Source organism: Arachis duranensis, chromosome 10 (genome assembly GCF_000817695.3).
Source record: "Arachis duranensis cultivar V14167 chromosome 10, aradu.V14167.gnm2.J7QH, whole genome shotgun sequence".
In the NCBI taxonomy this organism is placed as follows: Eukaryota; Viridiplantae; Streptophyta; class Magnoliopsida; order Fabales; family Fabaceae; genus Arachis; species Arachis duranensis.
Genome location: NC_029781.3, coordinates 99,503,041 through 99,519,793, shown reverse-complemented (window position 1 = coordinate 99,519,793; position 16,753 = coordinate 99,503,041). Strand labels below are relative to the sequence as shown.

At 30.6% G+C, this 16,753-nt stretch overlaps 4 protein-coding genes across 5 annotated transcripts; 2 read left to right on the top strand and 2 right to left on the bottom strand.

Annotated features, from left to right (window-relative positions):
* Positions 1-840: 840 nt before the first annotated feature.
* On the bottom strand, positions 841-2,762 carry LOC107471265 (uncharacterized). The gene is made up of 2 exons (XM_016090717.3): positions 2,230-2,762; positions 841-1,510 (listed from the first exon to the last, which is right to left on the bottom strand). The coding sequence occupies exons 1-2, from the start codon at positions 2,676-2,678 to the stop codon at positions 1,327-1,329; spliced, it is 633 nt and encodes a 210-aa protein (XP_015946203.3). The 5' UTR covers positions 2,679-2,762; the 3' UTR covers positions 841-1,326.
* A 1,873-nt stretch (positions 2,763-4,635) lies between these two features.
* LOC107471273 (protein CHLORORESPIRATORY REDUCTION 7, chloroplastic) lies at positions 4,636-5,572 on the top strand. 2 transcript variants are annotated; one of them, XM_016090724.3, is made up of 3 exons: positions 4,636-4,794; positions 4,907-5,037; positions 5,115-5,572. In XM_016090724.3, exons 1-3 carry the CDS (start codon positions 4,740-4,742, stop codon positions 5,385-5,387), a joined length of 459 nt encoding a protein of 152 aa, XP_015946210.1. In that variant the 5' UTR covers positions 4,636-4,739; the 3' UTR covers positions 5,388-5,572. The 2 variants fall into 2 exon arrangements, with proteins under 2 accessions (XP_015946210.1, XP_052111535.1); XM_052255575.1 differs by having other exon boundaries at positions 4,904-5,037; positions 5,115-5,570.
* Positions 5,573-6,808: 1,236 nt separating this feature from the next.
* Positions 6,809-7,809, bottom strand: LOC107471272 (uncharacterized). The gene is made up of 3 exons (XM_016090723.3): positions 7,518-7,809; positions 7,284-7,392; positions 6,809-7,159 (listed from the first exon to the last, which is right to left on the bottom strand). Exons 1-3 carry the CDS (start codon positions 7,691-7,693, stop codon positions 7,082-7,084), a joined length of 363 nt encoding a protein of 120 aa, XP_015946209.1. The 5' UTR covers positions 7,694-7,809; the 3' UTR covers positions 6,809-7,081.
* Positions 7,810-13,345: 5,536 nt separating this feature from the next.
* LOC107471287 (exocyst complex component EXO70E2-like) lies at positions 13,346-15,772 on the top strand. The gene has a single exon (XM_016090733.3). It carries the CDS (start codon positions 13,671-13,673, stop codon positions 15,498-15,500), a length of 1,830 nt encoding a protein of 609 aa, XP_015946219.1. The 5' UTR covers positions 13,346-13,670; the 3' UTR covers positions 15,501-15,772.
* The last annotated feature ends 981 nt before the right edge of the window (positions 15,773-16,753 follow it).

Sequence of the window (16,753 nt, the reverse complement as noted above, 5' to 3'; positions counted from 1 at the left end):
TTTATCTAAAAAATACTTTATATTTTATATGTATGCGTGTCTTATAAAATTTTAAAATTTGTGTGTCGGTGTGTCCCGTGTCCGTGCATCATAGTCTAACTTTTTATTTTAACAAATACATTCCAAATTTAAGTAAGAAATTTCGATTAAAATTTTAATTTGAAAACTTGATAAAATATTAACATAAATATTAATTAATTATTAATATTAAAATTTAAGTGAATTATGATTAAATATATTTATCTAAAAGAATTTTAGAAAAGAGAAAATTAAATGATAATAATATTTAAGATAAAAAAGAATCACGAAGAGAAAACCATTAATTAAGAGAGAAAGGCCAGTAAAGTAATCACTAAAGTGGATGACATAAACTTATAAATTTAGCCTAAAAATTAAAAAATACAATTTAATATAAAAGAAAGTATAATTTTTATGCCTAAAACAAAATTGAATGTGAATATTTCTGAGCTTCTAATAGACGTATGGACTATGGAGTATAGCAATTTTCTTAGTTAAAATCTCTCACTGCTAGACCAATCCTACGCTACACCCGAAAATAAGAAAAAGAATAACAATAATGACTAAATCGTATTACAATATCTAAATCCGAAATTAACTTAATAATAGCAATTGATCAATTTCCATCCTAATCCTATTTGGATAGAAAATTCATGTAACAATCATGTAAACTATTACTACAACTCTACAAGTATAGACATTCATGATTCATGGACACACAAAAAAAATAAAGAAAAAAACACACTAATATATTATATATACTATTTCTTTGATCACATTCTCTCCCACCAAACAAAATCTAAGGAAAGTGGGAGGAAAAAAATGTAAAGCTTGGCAGGATAATCAGATTCTCTTCCTTGATCTTCATCCTCCATCATTTTGAAATCTTGGTAAGTGTGTTAAAACATAAATACAGAGATTCTGATAATAGAAAGACTGAGAAGAGAAGCAAACAAAATATTTTTGTTTTGATACAAAACTTGTTCAATTTTCTGCCTCTTCAAAAACTTGTTCAGAGGCGAAACATTGGAGATACAATTTTTTTTTTTTTTGTCTCAATCGTAGTTTCTAGATTCATAATACAAACAAAGAAATAGACCAAATACTTTTGTTTAGTACAAAATTTGTTCAATTTTCTACCTCCCAAACAATCATTTTTTTTTCTATCTTTTCTCAATCTTAATCTCTTATTGCTGTTGTTTTAAGACACTTACCATCAAAATCAAGCATTGCATTTGCACTCTTAAACAGGGGCAGAGTCATTTAATGTTTTTCTGTTTCAACATCATTTTGAAGACTTATCATCTGTCAGAAACATGAGAAGCAAAAACAGCAATATCTTCCACCTTGTTTTGATGCCTTTTTAGCTTTTGGAGGAGGAGGAGGCGGCGGCGACGATGATTTCTCTGGCTGCTGTTGTTGGTTTTCAGTTTTTTCATGCATTTCTGATTCTACTGTTGAAGAACTTATTCTTTTTCCATTATTTGTTAATCTAAAAGAAATCAGGAAAAGAAAGCTATGCTTAATAGTAGGAAATTTTTTATCCTTTTTGTAATGTTTAGAATTTCTTTGAAGAATATAATTTAAACAAAAATATAAATGAAACTGAAATAATTTCAAACTGCTAAAAAATATTGTCCAAAATTTAACCTTGAGAAGATACAGGTAACACCATGAATTGTCAAATAAATAGACTTGCACATTTAATCATTTGTGCTATAACTAGTGATGGATTAATTCTTATAATAAGATATTAAACTTTAAGCTATGAATATAAATAGTATAAATGATTGACATTGATCATCCATACTGGAATTATGTTGTATTACTTAGAGCTGGCAGTATTATTTGTACTTGCGGATTGAACTTAACTCGTATCTTACCCTACTCATTATCATGGCTATACTATTACTACATGGCATAGCATTCATAGAGAAAAATGCAATTAACCTTTCCTTTCAATAATGTGTTTTATTGGAAAAAATTTTCTAAACCCCGTATATATTATATACTCAAGAGATTATGCATAAGAACACATAATATAATAGGTGGAGACTCAGATGCAGTCAATTTCACGTAAAGTTGATAATTGAGAACCGTTAGATGAAAAATTAGTCAAATCAGTCAAATCATTTAACGTCTCTTAACTATCAACTTCACGTGTATTTTCACCAATATAATAAAAGAAGATATGATGAAAGTGTTTCTTACATCGGAAACTGAAACGAACGACCGCTCTCCATGGATCTGTAACACACAATAGGGACATTATTTGCTTCTTTATTATGATGATCCATTGTTGTTTTGTCCAATACTTTTGTCTCAACTTTTCTTGATTCCTCATCATTTTTATGTTCATGCTTTTCCAAATCAAGAACCACACTTCCGTCCGACGAATCCGACGAGACGGAGTGTCTGTTGTTGTTTTCTTCATAACTCACTTCCTGAACAGTTGGCAATGGCATGGAAACATTGTAAAGTTCCCCGGATTTGTTATTATTATTGTTCATTGCAAAAGAAATGTCCCTAGTTATGAAACTCCCATTCCCTAATCGGATACTAAACAAAGATTCATTTGATGCAACACTCCATTGATCATTAGGATTTGATTTACCAAACACAGATACTGGAATTCTGTTAGGATCATAACCGCTTTCCATTGTGTAATGAGATGGAGAATGTGTAGTTGAAACACCCGTGTAGCTCCATACAGGAGAATCATATACATGTAGATCATAACTATGTTCGAAACTATTTCTATTTCCCGGCTCTTCTCTATCGTCAGAATCTAATGACGATTCTAATGATGATTCTGACGATAGAGAAGAGACAGAATATCTCTTAATAGAATCCACGTCGCTGTCGTCTCCCTTTAGGTTAACTTGCACTTTAAGTTTCTTGCTACTTCCTTTGTTATCCATTTGAGAACTCTACAAAAGCAACATAAGTAGCAATGTTAGATGCTATTGAAGAGAATAAAGCAATTCTTGTAAAATGTAACATATATACATTTGTAACAAAAAAGAGTTACCAAGGTTTTTGAGTTCTTTTGAGGAGGCACAACAATGAAATTGTGTGTATCTTTTGTTCTAATTTCTTTTTTTTTTTTATACATACAGGCACATATATAAGAGCTGCAAGATATTAGACATCCTTCTGCAATCAGAAATTAAATTGAATTATCATTGACATGTAACATTTTATCTTACATTGAAAAAATGAAAATAAAATAAAAAAGCAAACATGTAAGCAATTATCTTATTGTAAAAATTAAACACCAAATAAAAAAAAAACTAAGGTATAATGCTATGAAGCTTACTCAAATATTCATAATTGAATCTTTTAACCTTGCAGCTTCAAATTATAATTGATTCGTTCAAATCAATTCAACATGAAGGTGAATTGCAAGGACCCAGAAAAGAGATTAACCTTTTTTGGGCCCCCAAATTAGAAGAAGATGGAAAATGACAATAATGAAAAATTAAGCATGAAAAGTGATTGAGAGAAGGTCAAACAAGAAACGGTTCCAAAGGTTAATTAAGGTTTAAAAACTGGGTTTTGGGGATAACGTTCTGTTAATGAAGAAAACGCAGAAAAGACTAAAGTGGTCAAATGATAAAAATAGTCAGAGAGAGGTTCCCGGGATCTTATACACTTATATAGCAATGTGATTGTCAATTTACTAAATTGGGTCACTCTCACAGCCTCTTTATACAAATAAAAATAAAAATAACAAAAATAAGTTATGATATATATTATAATAATTGATTAACTTTCCATGATTTTAATTGCTTTTAAATCTATCCATATAGATATGGATCGTCACCTAAAGCAATGACGAGTATGGTGAACCATCAGCCACGTCATTATGCCACCACTTAAAACTTGCATTAGGAAAAGCCAAAAATAGGCAAGGTATAATGTCAAAGATTTGTCACCAGTGAGAAGAATACTAAACATAGTCTAGATTCAGTTCATTTCTACCAATTCAAGTGTGTGTTTTTTCTCTAGAACTATGTCATTTGCATTCCCTCTAGAAAAGGACTAGTAGGACTTATGATATCGGATCGGGTAGAATTTAGATTTTATTTTAATTTTATTCATAACAAATTAATTTTTTAATCAAATATAATATTTAATTATTTTATATTTTATATCTTATAAATATACTAATAAAATAAAAAAGATAAATTAAGTCTATATTAAAATTAAAAACAACAAAAACACAATGAGATTCATGTTAAAATTAAAAAACAAGGATAAAGTTAGTATTGCCAACCCTAAAAAAAGTAAAATTTAAAAGATTGTTGGAATAAAGTGAATATATTAATTTTATTTTAATTAATTATTTTTTTTTTGAATATAAAAACTAAGGATTAATATATTATTTTTTTTAAGTTAAAAAATAATTTATGTTTCTATTTTACTAGAAACTAATTTGTCAAACATTTAAAAAAAATATAAAAATTTTGACTCTTTTTTTAGGACTAGTTTGTTGAATGCAATATCACGTTCTGAAACTTTGAGAAGAGGACAAGGTGTAGAAAAGGACAATGCTGAAGATATGTTAAGAATGGAGGGTAATTTAGAGAAGCATAACAAAAGAAGTTATCCATAGATAGATTTTGTGATTGTAAATGTTCCTATGTTTATCATCATCTATATCAGAAAAAGGATGATAACCAAAAACTATGAATGAAGCTTAGATCAAAATAGTTGCTATGGTAGGAGTTTTGCAGTCTCAGCTCTTCAATGTTAGAGTCCACACCTTAACTTGTAAGTTATGCTCTTATGTATTTTGGTCTTTATTAGCGTTGATCTTTGTTTTTATATTATGTACATTTTTGAATCCATTATGTATTATTTTTTGTTTCTTTCTCTTTAGCAGCCACAACAAAATGCCTCATTCCAAATCCAATAATGCATACAACTTTACCAGGCCTAACTACATGTTTTGATGGTACTTCAATCCATCACAAAATGCCTCAAGTTCCAAGTGATTGCAGAAGTATTACAAAGGTATAAATATACTAAGATTTCATATTCACAGCTGTTCAAGTAAATTTATAACAAACTAAAAATAAAATTCCTATAAGGTTTTTGGGCTGCGGCGAAGAAGGGCGAATGAGAGGACTGAAACTTATGTGCTGTTAGAACCAGGGCAGGAAGAGAAGTTTGTTTCTGAGGAAGAACTTAAGGTCAAGTTGAAAGGGTGGCTTGAAAATTGGCCTGGCAAGTCTCTTCCTCCTGATCTGGCGCGATACGAGAACATCGATGATGCTGTTTCATTTTTAATAAGATCTGTTTGTGAACTTCAGATTCATGGAGATATTGGCTCAGTTCAATGGTACGAGGTTCGTTTGGAGTGAACAGAGAGATAGTGTAAAATCATTCTCCTCAAATATCAAAAACACAATACTCTCTCTGTTTTCTCAGTTACTTGAAAATTTTGTAACGCATTTATTAATTGTATTAATAATTAATAAATATTAAATAAGACAATTTTTTTTCTTCTTCTTAACATTACCGTCTTTATTAGACTATATTTATAAAATGATCATTTAGTTAATAATAACAATTAAATGATAGTTAGTTATCTTTCCTTCTCTTATAAACACGTATATGCATATGTATAATGTACTTCTATAATTCTATGTACTCTGAGAATACATATTGCATCTCTGGTGGCTATATCAGTGATGGCTACAAATGACTACATATTGACCATGCAATAGGATGATGACACTTGGATTGTGAGAGTGTATCATTAACGTTTGATTAGCATATTAAATGCGGTAACTTATGTTTCGTTTACCCCAGGAATTTTGTGAAAAAAATCATGATGTATATATTAAGAGTATGATTGTCAGTAGGGTGAATCAATTTCTGGAGAGAATAGGTGGTTGTTTTGACTGCCGGTGATAGCTAGGTCCCAAGTTAACCTCTGGCGATGCAATCTGTATGTAGCGGAGGAAGAAGAACAGTAGTTATCTTTCGAGTGGAGTGAGGGTTTTGTCATCGACAGTGATTGTTGTGGAACCCAATGATGTGATGATCATTCTTTGTATAAGGAGGAAGAAGGTGAAGTTGGTTAGATTGGATGGTATACGAAGGGCGTTAGTTGATATCTGGTGTTCTTGGTTTGTGTCCATGGAGTTTTGCGATGTCTGGTAGCATTCCAGGTAATAGGATGTTGGAGTTGCAGGTGGTTTCAAGTTTGGCATTTGTTTTTAGTCTTGGCTTTGAGAGGTTAAAGATGAGTGTGTGCGGGTATCATTGAGTTTAGGAAATTGGTTTTTTTTTTCATAATATTATTGGGCTTGCTATTTATGATGGTTGTTTTCTTGTGGTATCTGTTTGGGCCCAAATTTTTCAAACAAAATGAGTGAAACCGCTCATAATTACCGTGTCATTAGCATAGTTACCGCTTCCCAAGCTTAAACTCATGCAGTCAACATTTTTATTCAACCCGCCACATATCGCTTGATTACAGACTAACTTAGGATAGCCACGCTAGTCACCAATTGTAACTAGGCACCACAGACGGCACCATACACTCCTAACTAATTGATTATTCTATAAATATAGTCTAATACTCTTGTGAAATTTTGTTTTGATTAGTATTGTTCTCATTTAATTTAATTACTCCAAAGAATTACATAATTAATCTAGAAAAGTTGTTTAGTAGCACAAAAGATTTTAGGAACTGCCATTTATTTAATGAAAGTTTATAAAAAATAATGCTCTAAATAACTTTATAAGACCTACGTAATTGATTCGTTATTAAAAGTAATTAAATGGCTAAATGCATTGATTAGATTATAAGAATGAACAAAACTTGTGAAACTACTTTTGGGGAAGAAAATCAAAAGAGCATCTTCTTCCCCAATTGTCACTGATATTTAGTTAACTTTCCAAACTACTTTTGCAGTATGATTCTCTATCATAGCATTTTTTGAGACTAATAGATATAAAATGAGATGAGATTATCACAGAACATATAGTTCTTTCTTTGGTAGTAGCGTATTACAAAATCTTCAAACATGATTGAATTCTTCAGGTTTTATTTGAGCTTCTCTTCAATCAGCATTGGCACGTTGTTTTGTAAAGGACTCGCATCCTGCAAAGACGTGTCTGGGATCTGCAATAATTGTACCAATTAATTATCTATGTTTTTTTATGGATCCACTTGAATACAATAATCACCCAAATTAAAAGTAAACATGTTCTAAATTATAAATATAGGTTTAATTGTGATGCACTACCTTAGTTTCAGTTTTAGAAGGTGGTGGTAATAGTGCACCACCCCTTTTGGTTCTGGCAAGAAGCCCTTTGGTCACAGGGGATACCATCAAATCTGTTGGGCTTGTATACCTTAATAAATATATATAACAACAAAACGCATATTAGGAAAATTTTGAACTAGTATAGTGTCACTAACCGTTACACCATATAACAAAAAAAAAGTATAAATGTTATTTATTTATGCATATACATACCTTTCTGGGTACTTGAATGCCTTGGGGACTCTAAGGCGATCTGGGGTGACAGGTTTACGCAATTGGTTAAAGGAGCTTAGTGGAGTTGTTGGTGTTTTGCAATCAGGTTGAGGTTCAGGTTGGAGTGGTTTTGCTTGAATTGGAACTTTTGGAGGCGTTTTCATCATGTTTTCCATGAGTAGGGCACTTGAGAATGTGATGGTGATGAAAGTGGTGGAAGATTAAGTAAGGTGGGTGAATGTTTAGAAGAAAGAAAAAAAAAGAGATTGGGAAATACAACGGTCGAATTGTATGTGGCAAGCAGTGATAGAAATATATAGAATTAGAATAGGTGTTATATATTCAAACACAATGAAGGCCGTTGGAGATGGATACAACTCCGTTGGAGATGGATACAACGACCACCACCAAATGTTTGGGGTGATCTTCTCAACTTTTTTTTTAATTATTTAGTAAAATATGATTTTTTATTATTTAATATTTTTTATAAGTAAAAAATTATACTTTATTATACAATTGAAAAAAAAATTGAAATAATCAATTTTCTTATCAAATAAAGAGTTTGTTTGGGTGAACTTTTAAGAAAATTTTTTTTTGAGTTATCTTTTTTTTTTAAAAGATCTTATGAAAAAGTAAAAGCAATTTTATATTTGGGTATCTCATGCAAAAAGATTTTTTATCTATCAATTATATTTGAGTATAACAATATAAAATATTTTTTTGTTTATTTATTACATAAAAAACATCTTTTTTTAAGAGAAAAAATCTTTTAAAAAAAGATGTAAATTACGGCTTCTCAAAAAAGATATTTTTTAATACTTTTATTTTTACTACTAGAAATTTGCTAAACATGTTAAAAAATAAAAAAATTATCAAAAAATCTTTTTTTATCAAAATAATAACATCTAAACAAATATAAAATATCAATAATATTAATTTTAACTAATTTTTTATAAAATATTATAAAATTTAATAACAGAGTGTTATACTCAAATTTTATTAATATCTAAAAAAATAAACGATTATCTTCAAACAAAATTGATTCTCCTTGCTTTTTTTTTTTTTTAAATAGTATTTGAGTAAAGCGCAGGCTACAGTGAACAGGAAAACTGGCAAAGAGATGAAAATTCTTTTTATATTTACTTAAAGTAGAATACACTTCTTTTTATTTTCTCAATACAAAAATCTCTTCATTTTAGAATTATTGTTTTAGTAAATAGTTAAATGATTTTTCAAGTTTTATCCGTTAAATAAAAGCAGAACTCACGTACAATTATATTAACATAAATTAATAATTAAAATTATTATTAAATTTATTAAAAATTTAATTTTGATGCACTAACAGTGTAAAGCATTTTATATAATTGTATAATCAAATTTATTTTTTTAAATGACTATTTACACAAATACACATATAAAATTATATTACATTAACAATACATTAAAATTAAATTTATTTATTAAATATTTTAAAAAAATTTAATTATTAATTTTATATAAAAATAATTATATATGAACCTTGAATGGTGCTTCAAATTTTCAATTAATGAAATTTGCCCCCAAATTAACCCATTGATCTAATTTCTCTTTTCACACTGTTAATCAACAGTTAACTAATAATTTGACTTACTCAAATTATCTAACTATTCTAACTTAATTATAAAATTCTAAAAATATCCACCTCCTCTTATCCTCCTCTTTTTTCTTTTTTTTTTCCCTTCTTCTACCACCCTATCGTTTTCAACACCACAACTATTTTTACTATCATATATCAACACCAGAACCATTCTTATTATCTATATAGGACAGGAGGAGTTTTGAGAAAATAAAAGAAAGAAATTTGTATGTTCACCATTTATGAGGAGAAAGAAAGAACGGAAATTTTAAATGCGGTTAGAGTGTTTATAGTGCAGTTTGGTTCGATTTTTTTAAAAAAATTATTCAATTCAATTCTATATTAATAATTTGATTCGGTTTGATTCGATTTTTTTATTGAGACTATCCGAACTAAACTAAATCAATTAAAATAAGTTTGGTTTGATTTAGTTTGTTCAATTTTTCAATTAAAAAAAAATATTCTATTCTAGTTATTTGTACTAAAACTCTGTCTTATATTATTTTCAACAAAAACATATACAACAAAATAAGAAATTTAATTTCACAAACACAAAGTCATAAATAAAATTATACAACATAATAACTAATAAAAATTTTTATACAAAAAATTCAACAATAAAAGAAGTTATAACACAACAATCAAAAAGCATGAAAAGTTCAACACAACAAAAAGAATAAAGTTGCTTTCATTAATTTTTCCAACAAAGCAGCTATATTTTAATGTTCTCTAGCAAAATAGCAAAACATTGTTCAGCAAACAAAGAATCTGAAATCAAAAATTAAGTTATAACACAAACAATTAATACCAAATGAGATTGTATATTCATGAAAAAATGACTATTAAATAATTATATGAATGTTTAACTAAAATAAACATGTGCCTTTCAATGTTAGGTATTTTCGATTTTCAATCTTCAAATTAGGAATACATTTGGGTCTCAATTTTTACATTATTTTCAAAATTAGAATCATAAAAAGTTTCAGCAAATAAACACCGTTTAAAAACAAAATGATTGGTTCACTTTATCAAAACTATAGAATCATTGTAGTACAAGCCTATAAGACAGCAACCTTAAACCAGGATTAAAAACAAAAGGAAGAACTTTCTATGTTAATTGTTAAGGACATCCTCTAAGTTTGAAGATTGAACTATAAATAGTAAACAACATAACAACAATAAGAAGCAACTTGAGTAAATCAACAAGAAGTAAACAAGCAAATCTCAGCCTGATGCATGGTTAATCAAGTATATATCACATAATATTTGTTTTTCCCTTACAATACGTGCCTAGGCCTCAAAGTAAAATAGCTCCATCTTAGAAACAAAAAGATTTATAACTAACAAGAACAACAGTGCAAAGCAACCACGATCAAACAAGATGAATTGTAGAACTAAGATGAAATCTACAACAGAAAAGGATCGCAGATAAACTGATACGGTATAAAAACCGGTGCCAATTTATATATTATATTCTAGGCAATTCCTCGTCACGCCTATCTACTGAAGAACTCAGAGGTTGAGGAGAGGTCATGCGTCTGACCACAACTCCATGTCAAATGTATTTCGATGGCTCCAGTACGTAAGGTGGTGCGGAAGCAGGTATTGTTTTTCTCTCTCCTAACTAGTAGTGAGACAAGTCATCACTGAGTATCAGGTAATAGATGCAAAGCAGCAGCCATAGAGAAAAAGAGCCCTAGACTCGATTCGCCGAGTTTGATGAAATAAAAATAGACCAAGTACCTAGAAGAGCCTACTGATACGGTATACAATGAATGAATCCGTTAGGGTTAAAAAAGCATGAAAAGAAGGGTGTATGTTGGATTTAAGGGGCACCGTTTTGGGGAACTTGGCATGTGCGACACGTGGCGAGAATGGCACAACTCGGACTGTCCGTGTTGTCACTCTCAAAGCAGACCGTCTGATTGGGCAGCTTCAACTCGCACCTTCAGATCTCCTGATACCACACCCTGATAAAGCACGCATGCACTACATATTGGCGTCCTACTCCATTCTCCCCTCCATATGAAAATTAAAAATCATCAAATTATAGTAGTTGAGTTTAGAAAATAATAGTATTATTTTTTATGATAACAAACATATAATTAGTTGAATTTAAAAGTCTAAATATTATTTGATGAATCTTTTATTCGTACAGCCTCATATTAATGTTGTTATTGATAGAAAGGCCAAGCGTTTCAGCCGTTTATATTGAACAAAATAATAAAGAAAAAATTGCAGAAATTTAAACCAAAACGGACAAACAATATTACAAGAAAGGAAGAAATGGCTAGGGCTAGAAGTGAGCCGAGTTGAGTCGAACTAGACCAAGCTCAAGCTCGACTCACGAAAATTGAACTTGGCTCACGACTTGGCTCATTAACAATTAAGCCTATTTTTTAAGCTCAAACTCGACTCACTGAAAGCTCACGAGCTGGCTCGAGCTCACGAACTGGCTCAAATAATAGAAACATAATCTATAATTCTATCTTAATAAATTATAACTTATATATTTTAAAAAATATTTAAAAAGATCAATTTTATATATTCTCTATCTTTCAATAAATTAAACTCGACTCATTTATTTTATGAGCTTAATTCCAAGCTCAAGCTCGGCTTACCAGCTCACGAGTTCAGCTTATCGATCTATTAATGAGTCGAGCTCGAGCTGGCTCATGAGCTGGCTTGACTCACTTCCAGCCCTGGAAATGGCTCTTTTAATCAAACTAATGAAAGAAAAAATATAAAACTTAGAGACAAAGTTAAAAATCAAGGATGAAGATTAAATTAATATAACTTATCAGTGTGGTTATCAAAAGAAAGAAAGCAAGGAGTAAAAACACAAATCTGATTTTCTTAGAACATTTCTATTACTTATCTTTTTTTTTATTGAATATGTTACTTTTTTATTCTATCTTTCTTTGTTTCATGAAAAAGATAAATATATGAGGCATTAGTAAATGTCATTGAGAAAAAAATAAAGGAAATATACTTAGAGAAAAAGTCATTGAATAAGTCAAATTCTTTTGATATATTTTTTATTTTGTGTCATGAGTTTTAGAAGTTCTTTTTACTAAGTTGAGAGAGCACTTGGCAGAAAAATCTAAATTAAGTTAGTTTAGTGATGAAAACTCGATAACAAGCTTGTGTGATAGGGGCGGAACCACTCATACATAAAAAGGGGGCAATAACCCCCTAAATTTCAACTTTTTCTTATAAGCTACGTGTAAATTTTGGTTTAGTTCTTCAAAATTTTAATTTTAGTCTCTTTATATTAAAAAATTAAACTTTGCCCTTCCCTAAATTTTATTCTAGCTCCGCGCCCTATGTGTGATCCTTGATAGGATTAAGAAGAATTTTAGGGACTTGGTAATAGTAATTCTTTTGAATTATAGTAAAAATTTTATCATTATTATGGTAAAGACTGAATGTAGGTCACATTATATTAAGTGACTAAATCAAGATATATAGTGGTGCAAGTTTTTTATCTTTGCTCTGCTATATCTTTTACATTACTTTTAAAAGACAAAAATAAAATATCTCTTACATAACTATTTTACAGACCAAATTTTAAATTTATTTTAGTGACTAATTAAAAAAAACCCCTAAATTTAACTCTTTATAAACCATTGAAAACTTTCAATAATTTATAAAATCAACTGAAATAAAAAAATTGAAAATATCTATTCCTAAAGAATTTAATTTTAATGTACTAATATGTAAAATATTTTACACAATTATATAATTATAACTGTTCTTTTAGATAATTATTCAAATAGTCAATATAAAAAATAGTTATTTTTATTAGTACAACATTATATGATTAGATGCATATATATAACGATTTTACACTCACAATGTATTAAAATTAAATTCATTTCTAAAATCATCTAGTCTTACTTGACCTTCTTTTTCCTTAAACCCGAGTGACATGTGATTTGTGTAACAATTCATTGATTTTGGACACTTATTTTAGAATGACAAGAGCTGAAGAAGTCAAAAGCATGAACATTTACCTGTTCAATCTTCAAACAGTATCGTACTTAAGATACTCCAGAATTAAAGTACATCTTCCCATTGAACCGCGTCAAGCAGCTAATAATTCCAAAATAATAAAAACAAGTCACAGAAACAAAACATCAGTAATAGTACCTTGCAAGACTTTTGTAGGGTTTGATCTGATATTTTGTCATATCCACAAATCACAGCCACGAATTGAACCATGGACACTTATTATTATTTACCAAAAAAGCAAAAGTTTTCTTCTTTCTCCATTGTCCTGTTTTTCTTCTCAATAATTGTTATACTTTCTCGGTGCTTCATAGTGAAAAGTCAATAAACTCCATACAGTTCTTTCCATTGCTACCTTTAACATAATATAGTTGGTTATTCTTTTTCTTGCAATAATTTGTACCTACTCATTGTTCTAATGGTGATTGTAACATTGGCTTCTTGGTTGGTGAGTCCTTCTAAAACTTAATTGTAGTGAAGGATTCTGTTCTGTTCTGTTTTGTTTCCGTTCTCTTTCATTGTATAACATGGCCTTTGAGGAATCTGAGCTTATGATTCCGGAGCTAGAAAGAGAGGAAAACCTGATCGCCGCAGCGAGGCACGTTGTGAGGGCATTAGGATCAAAGAAGAATCTCACCGGCGACGCGAAGAAGATTCTAGCAGATCTTGGAACTCAGCTGCGTTCAATTAGCATAGCGAGTTCAAAGGAGAAAGACCTAGAAGATAGGCTCAACGCCATTGAGGAGGTAATAATGAACTGGGAGGAAGATCAGAGCGAGTATTTGAACGCCGCGGACGAAACGCGACGGTTGATTGAGAAGTTAGAGAGCTCAACTTTAAGCAAAGAGGACAAAGAATATAAGCTTTTGCATAGAGCTTATAGCATTCTCCAAACCGCTATGTCTCAGCTCGAACAAGTCTTCAAGAACTTGCTTAGCCAGAACACGCAGCCTTTTGAGCCTGAATACGTGTCGTTTAGAAGTGAAGGTGACTTTTCTGATGAGAATTCAGTGGTGTCGTTCGGTGATGAGTCCGTCGAATCGTTCCGGAGAGACAGTATCAACGATCCGGTTAGTCCAGATGTGATTCTTCATCTTCGGTGCATTGCTAGTTTGATGTTTGCTTCCGGTTATCGCCAGGAATGTTGCCATGCTTATACCATGGCGCGAAGGGAAGCGTTGGAACAATGCTTGGCAATTCTTGAAATTGAAAAACAAAGCATTGAGAATGTCCTGAGAATGGAGTGGACTGCTCTGAATTCCAAGATCAAACGGTGGATTTGGGGAGTCAGAATCTTTGTTAGGGTTTATCTTGCAAGCGAGAAGTGGCTTGCTGACCGGATTTTCGGGGAAGGCGAACCGGTAAGTCAAGTTTGTTTTGTTGATGCATCAAAGTCTTTGATGTTGCAGCTTCTGAATTTCGCCGGAGCCGTTTCAATTGGCCCGCGCAAACCTGAGAAATTGTTCAAGATTCTTGACATGTATGAGGTCCTTTCAAGCCTTGTACCGGAAGTTACCGATTTGTATCAAGACAAGGCCGGTTCGTCCGTTAGGTTCGAATTTCTCGAGGCAATAACAGGATTAGGCGATTGCGTGAAGGCCACGTTTCTTGAATTCGAGCATGCCATTGCCTCGGACGGTGCATCAACTCCTTTTGTTGGAGGAGGAATCCATCCATTAACCAGATATGTGATGAACTATCTTGAAACTTTAACTGACTACGGCGAAAAGCTTAATCATCTTCTGAAGGACAAAGAAGAAACAGAGGAGGGAAAGATGGCGCGCCACTTCCGGTCCGTGGCATCGATCTTAGAATTCAATCTTGATGAGAAATCCAAATTATACAAAGATGTTCCCTTGCAGCACCTCTTCTTAGTGAATAACATCCAGTACATGGCTAGAAAGGTTAAAGGATCTGATGAACTTGGGTCGATTTTCGGAGACGATTGGATCCGAAAGCGCAAATCCAAGTATAGGCAGCATGCAATGAATTACCAGAGACATAGTTTGAGTCCAATTCTTTCCTTTCTTAAAGATGATGGAATCCAAATGCAAGGAACTACTAGCAATGTTGGCTCAAAGAATGTTCTTAAAGACAAGTTAAGAAGCTTCTACATTGCATTCGAGGATCTTTATAGGGTCCAAACAGCTTGGAACATTCCAGATATTCAGCTTCGCGAAGAACTGCGAATTGCGCTGTCCTTGAAGGTGGTCCAAGCTTATAGACAATTTGTAGGGAGGCATGGTAATCAGATTAGTGAGAAGCACGTTAAATATAGTGCTGAAGATTTAGAAGCTTATATTTTGGATTTCTTTGAGGGAGCTGCAAAATCATTGCAAAGTCCCCGGAAGAAGTAAAGACAGGATCAAGGATAAAAAAAAGGTTCCGGATGTATAAAAGATTACTCACTAAATCAGTTATCATGTATTTTAAATGTGTAGTATTTTATATTTTTATATATAATTTATTAAGATAACTGATTTGATAGCTGATTTTTAATGTACATAATAGCTGGAATGATAATTGTGATCCATCTCTAAGGGAAGCTTGTTGTATTTGTACTATATATAATAAATTAATAACAAAACTGGTTAGGGTCCATGCCAAAACCTTATTGTTCTTCCACTTATTACTTTGTGTGTATGTATTCAATGGTATAGTCATGTAGAAGACTATAAGTTAAAGAATTCTAAGTGCTTTTTATTGCTTCTTCTAACTTCTGATTGAGAATTTCCTGTGTGCACTGAGAGCAATGAATGCTCATATTATGCATCATATATTTTATTCTCATTTTAGATATTCTAATCTTATATCACCTGGTATTTTCTCTAAACTATTTCTTATATTCATTCCTATATCTAATAGGATATTATCTTTAAAATAAATAATAACAAGTGACATTGATTTTGTGAATTGGTCATGTAAAAAATTAGGGAGTAATTTAAGTAAAAACATTTAAAATATATTTTCTTAAAGATATTTTTTAGTAATTAAAATTTATACATATAATCAATTAAATTGTGTTAATTTTGTCAAAATTAGGTTAGACAAATTAATTTGATTAAAAAATAGTGAATTAAATCTTGAACCGAACTAAATTAATATTTTTTTATAAAAAATGACTATAATATCTTTATTATAAAAAATGATTAAAATACTCTTATTAATTTAGATCAATTCAAAATTTAATTTACTATTTTTCGATCAAATTAATTTGTCTGACCTAATTTTGATAAAAATAACACGGATTAATTAATTATACGTATTAAATTTTAATTATTAAAAAATACCTTAAAAAAAATTTTAAACGTCTTTATATAAGTAACTCCCAAAAAATTAACATCAATAAGATCATATGAAAAATCCTTATTTTAATTGCTCATTAATTGAACATCAAAACCTTGTTTGTAGGGTTCTATATAAAATTCTTTCATAATTGACCAAGTCTTTGATAAGGCAGAGACTGTTAGAGGTAAAAGACCAAACCAAGTCAATTGTCAAATATATCCTGTCAACATTTGCCTCAGACAAAGGGTCCACAAAGAAAATTATGTATTTTAAAACTTCTAAATTATATATATATATATGACATAACCAAGAACTTTAACAA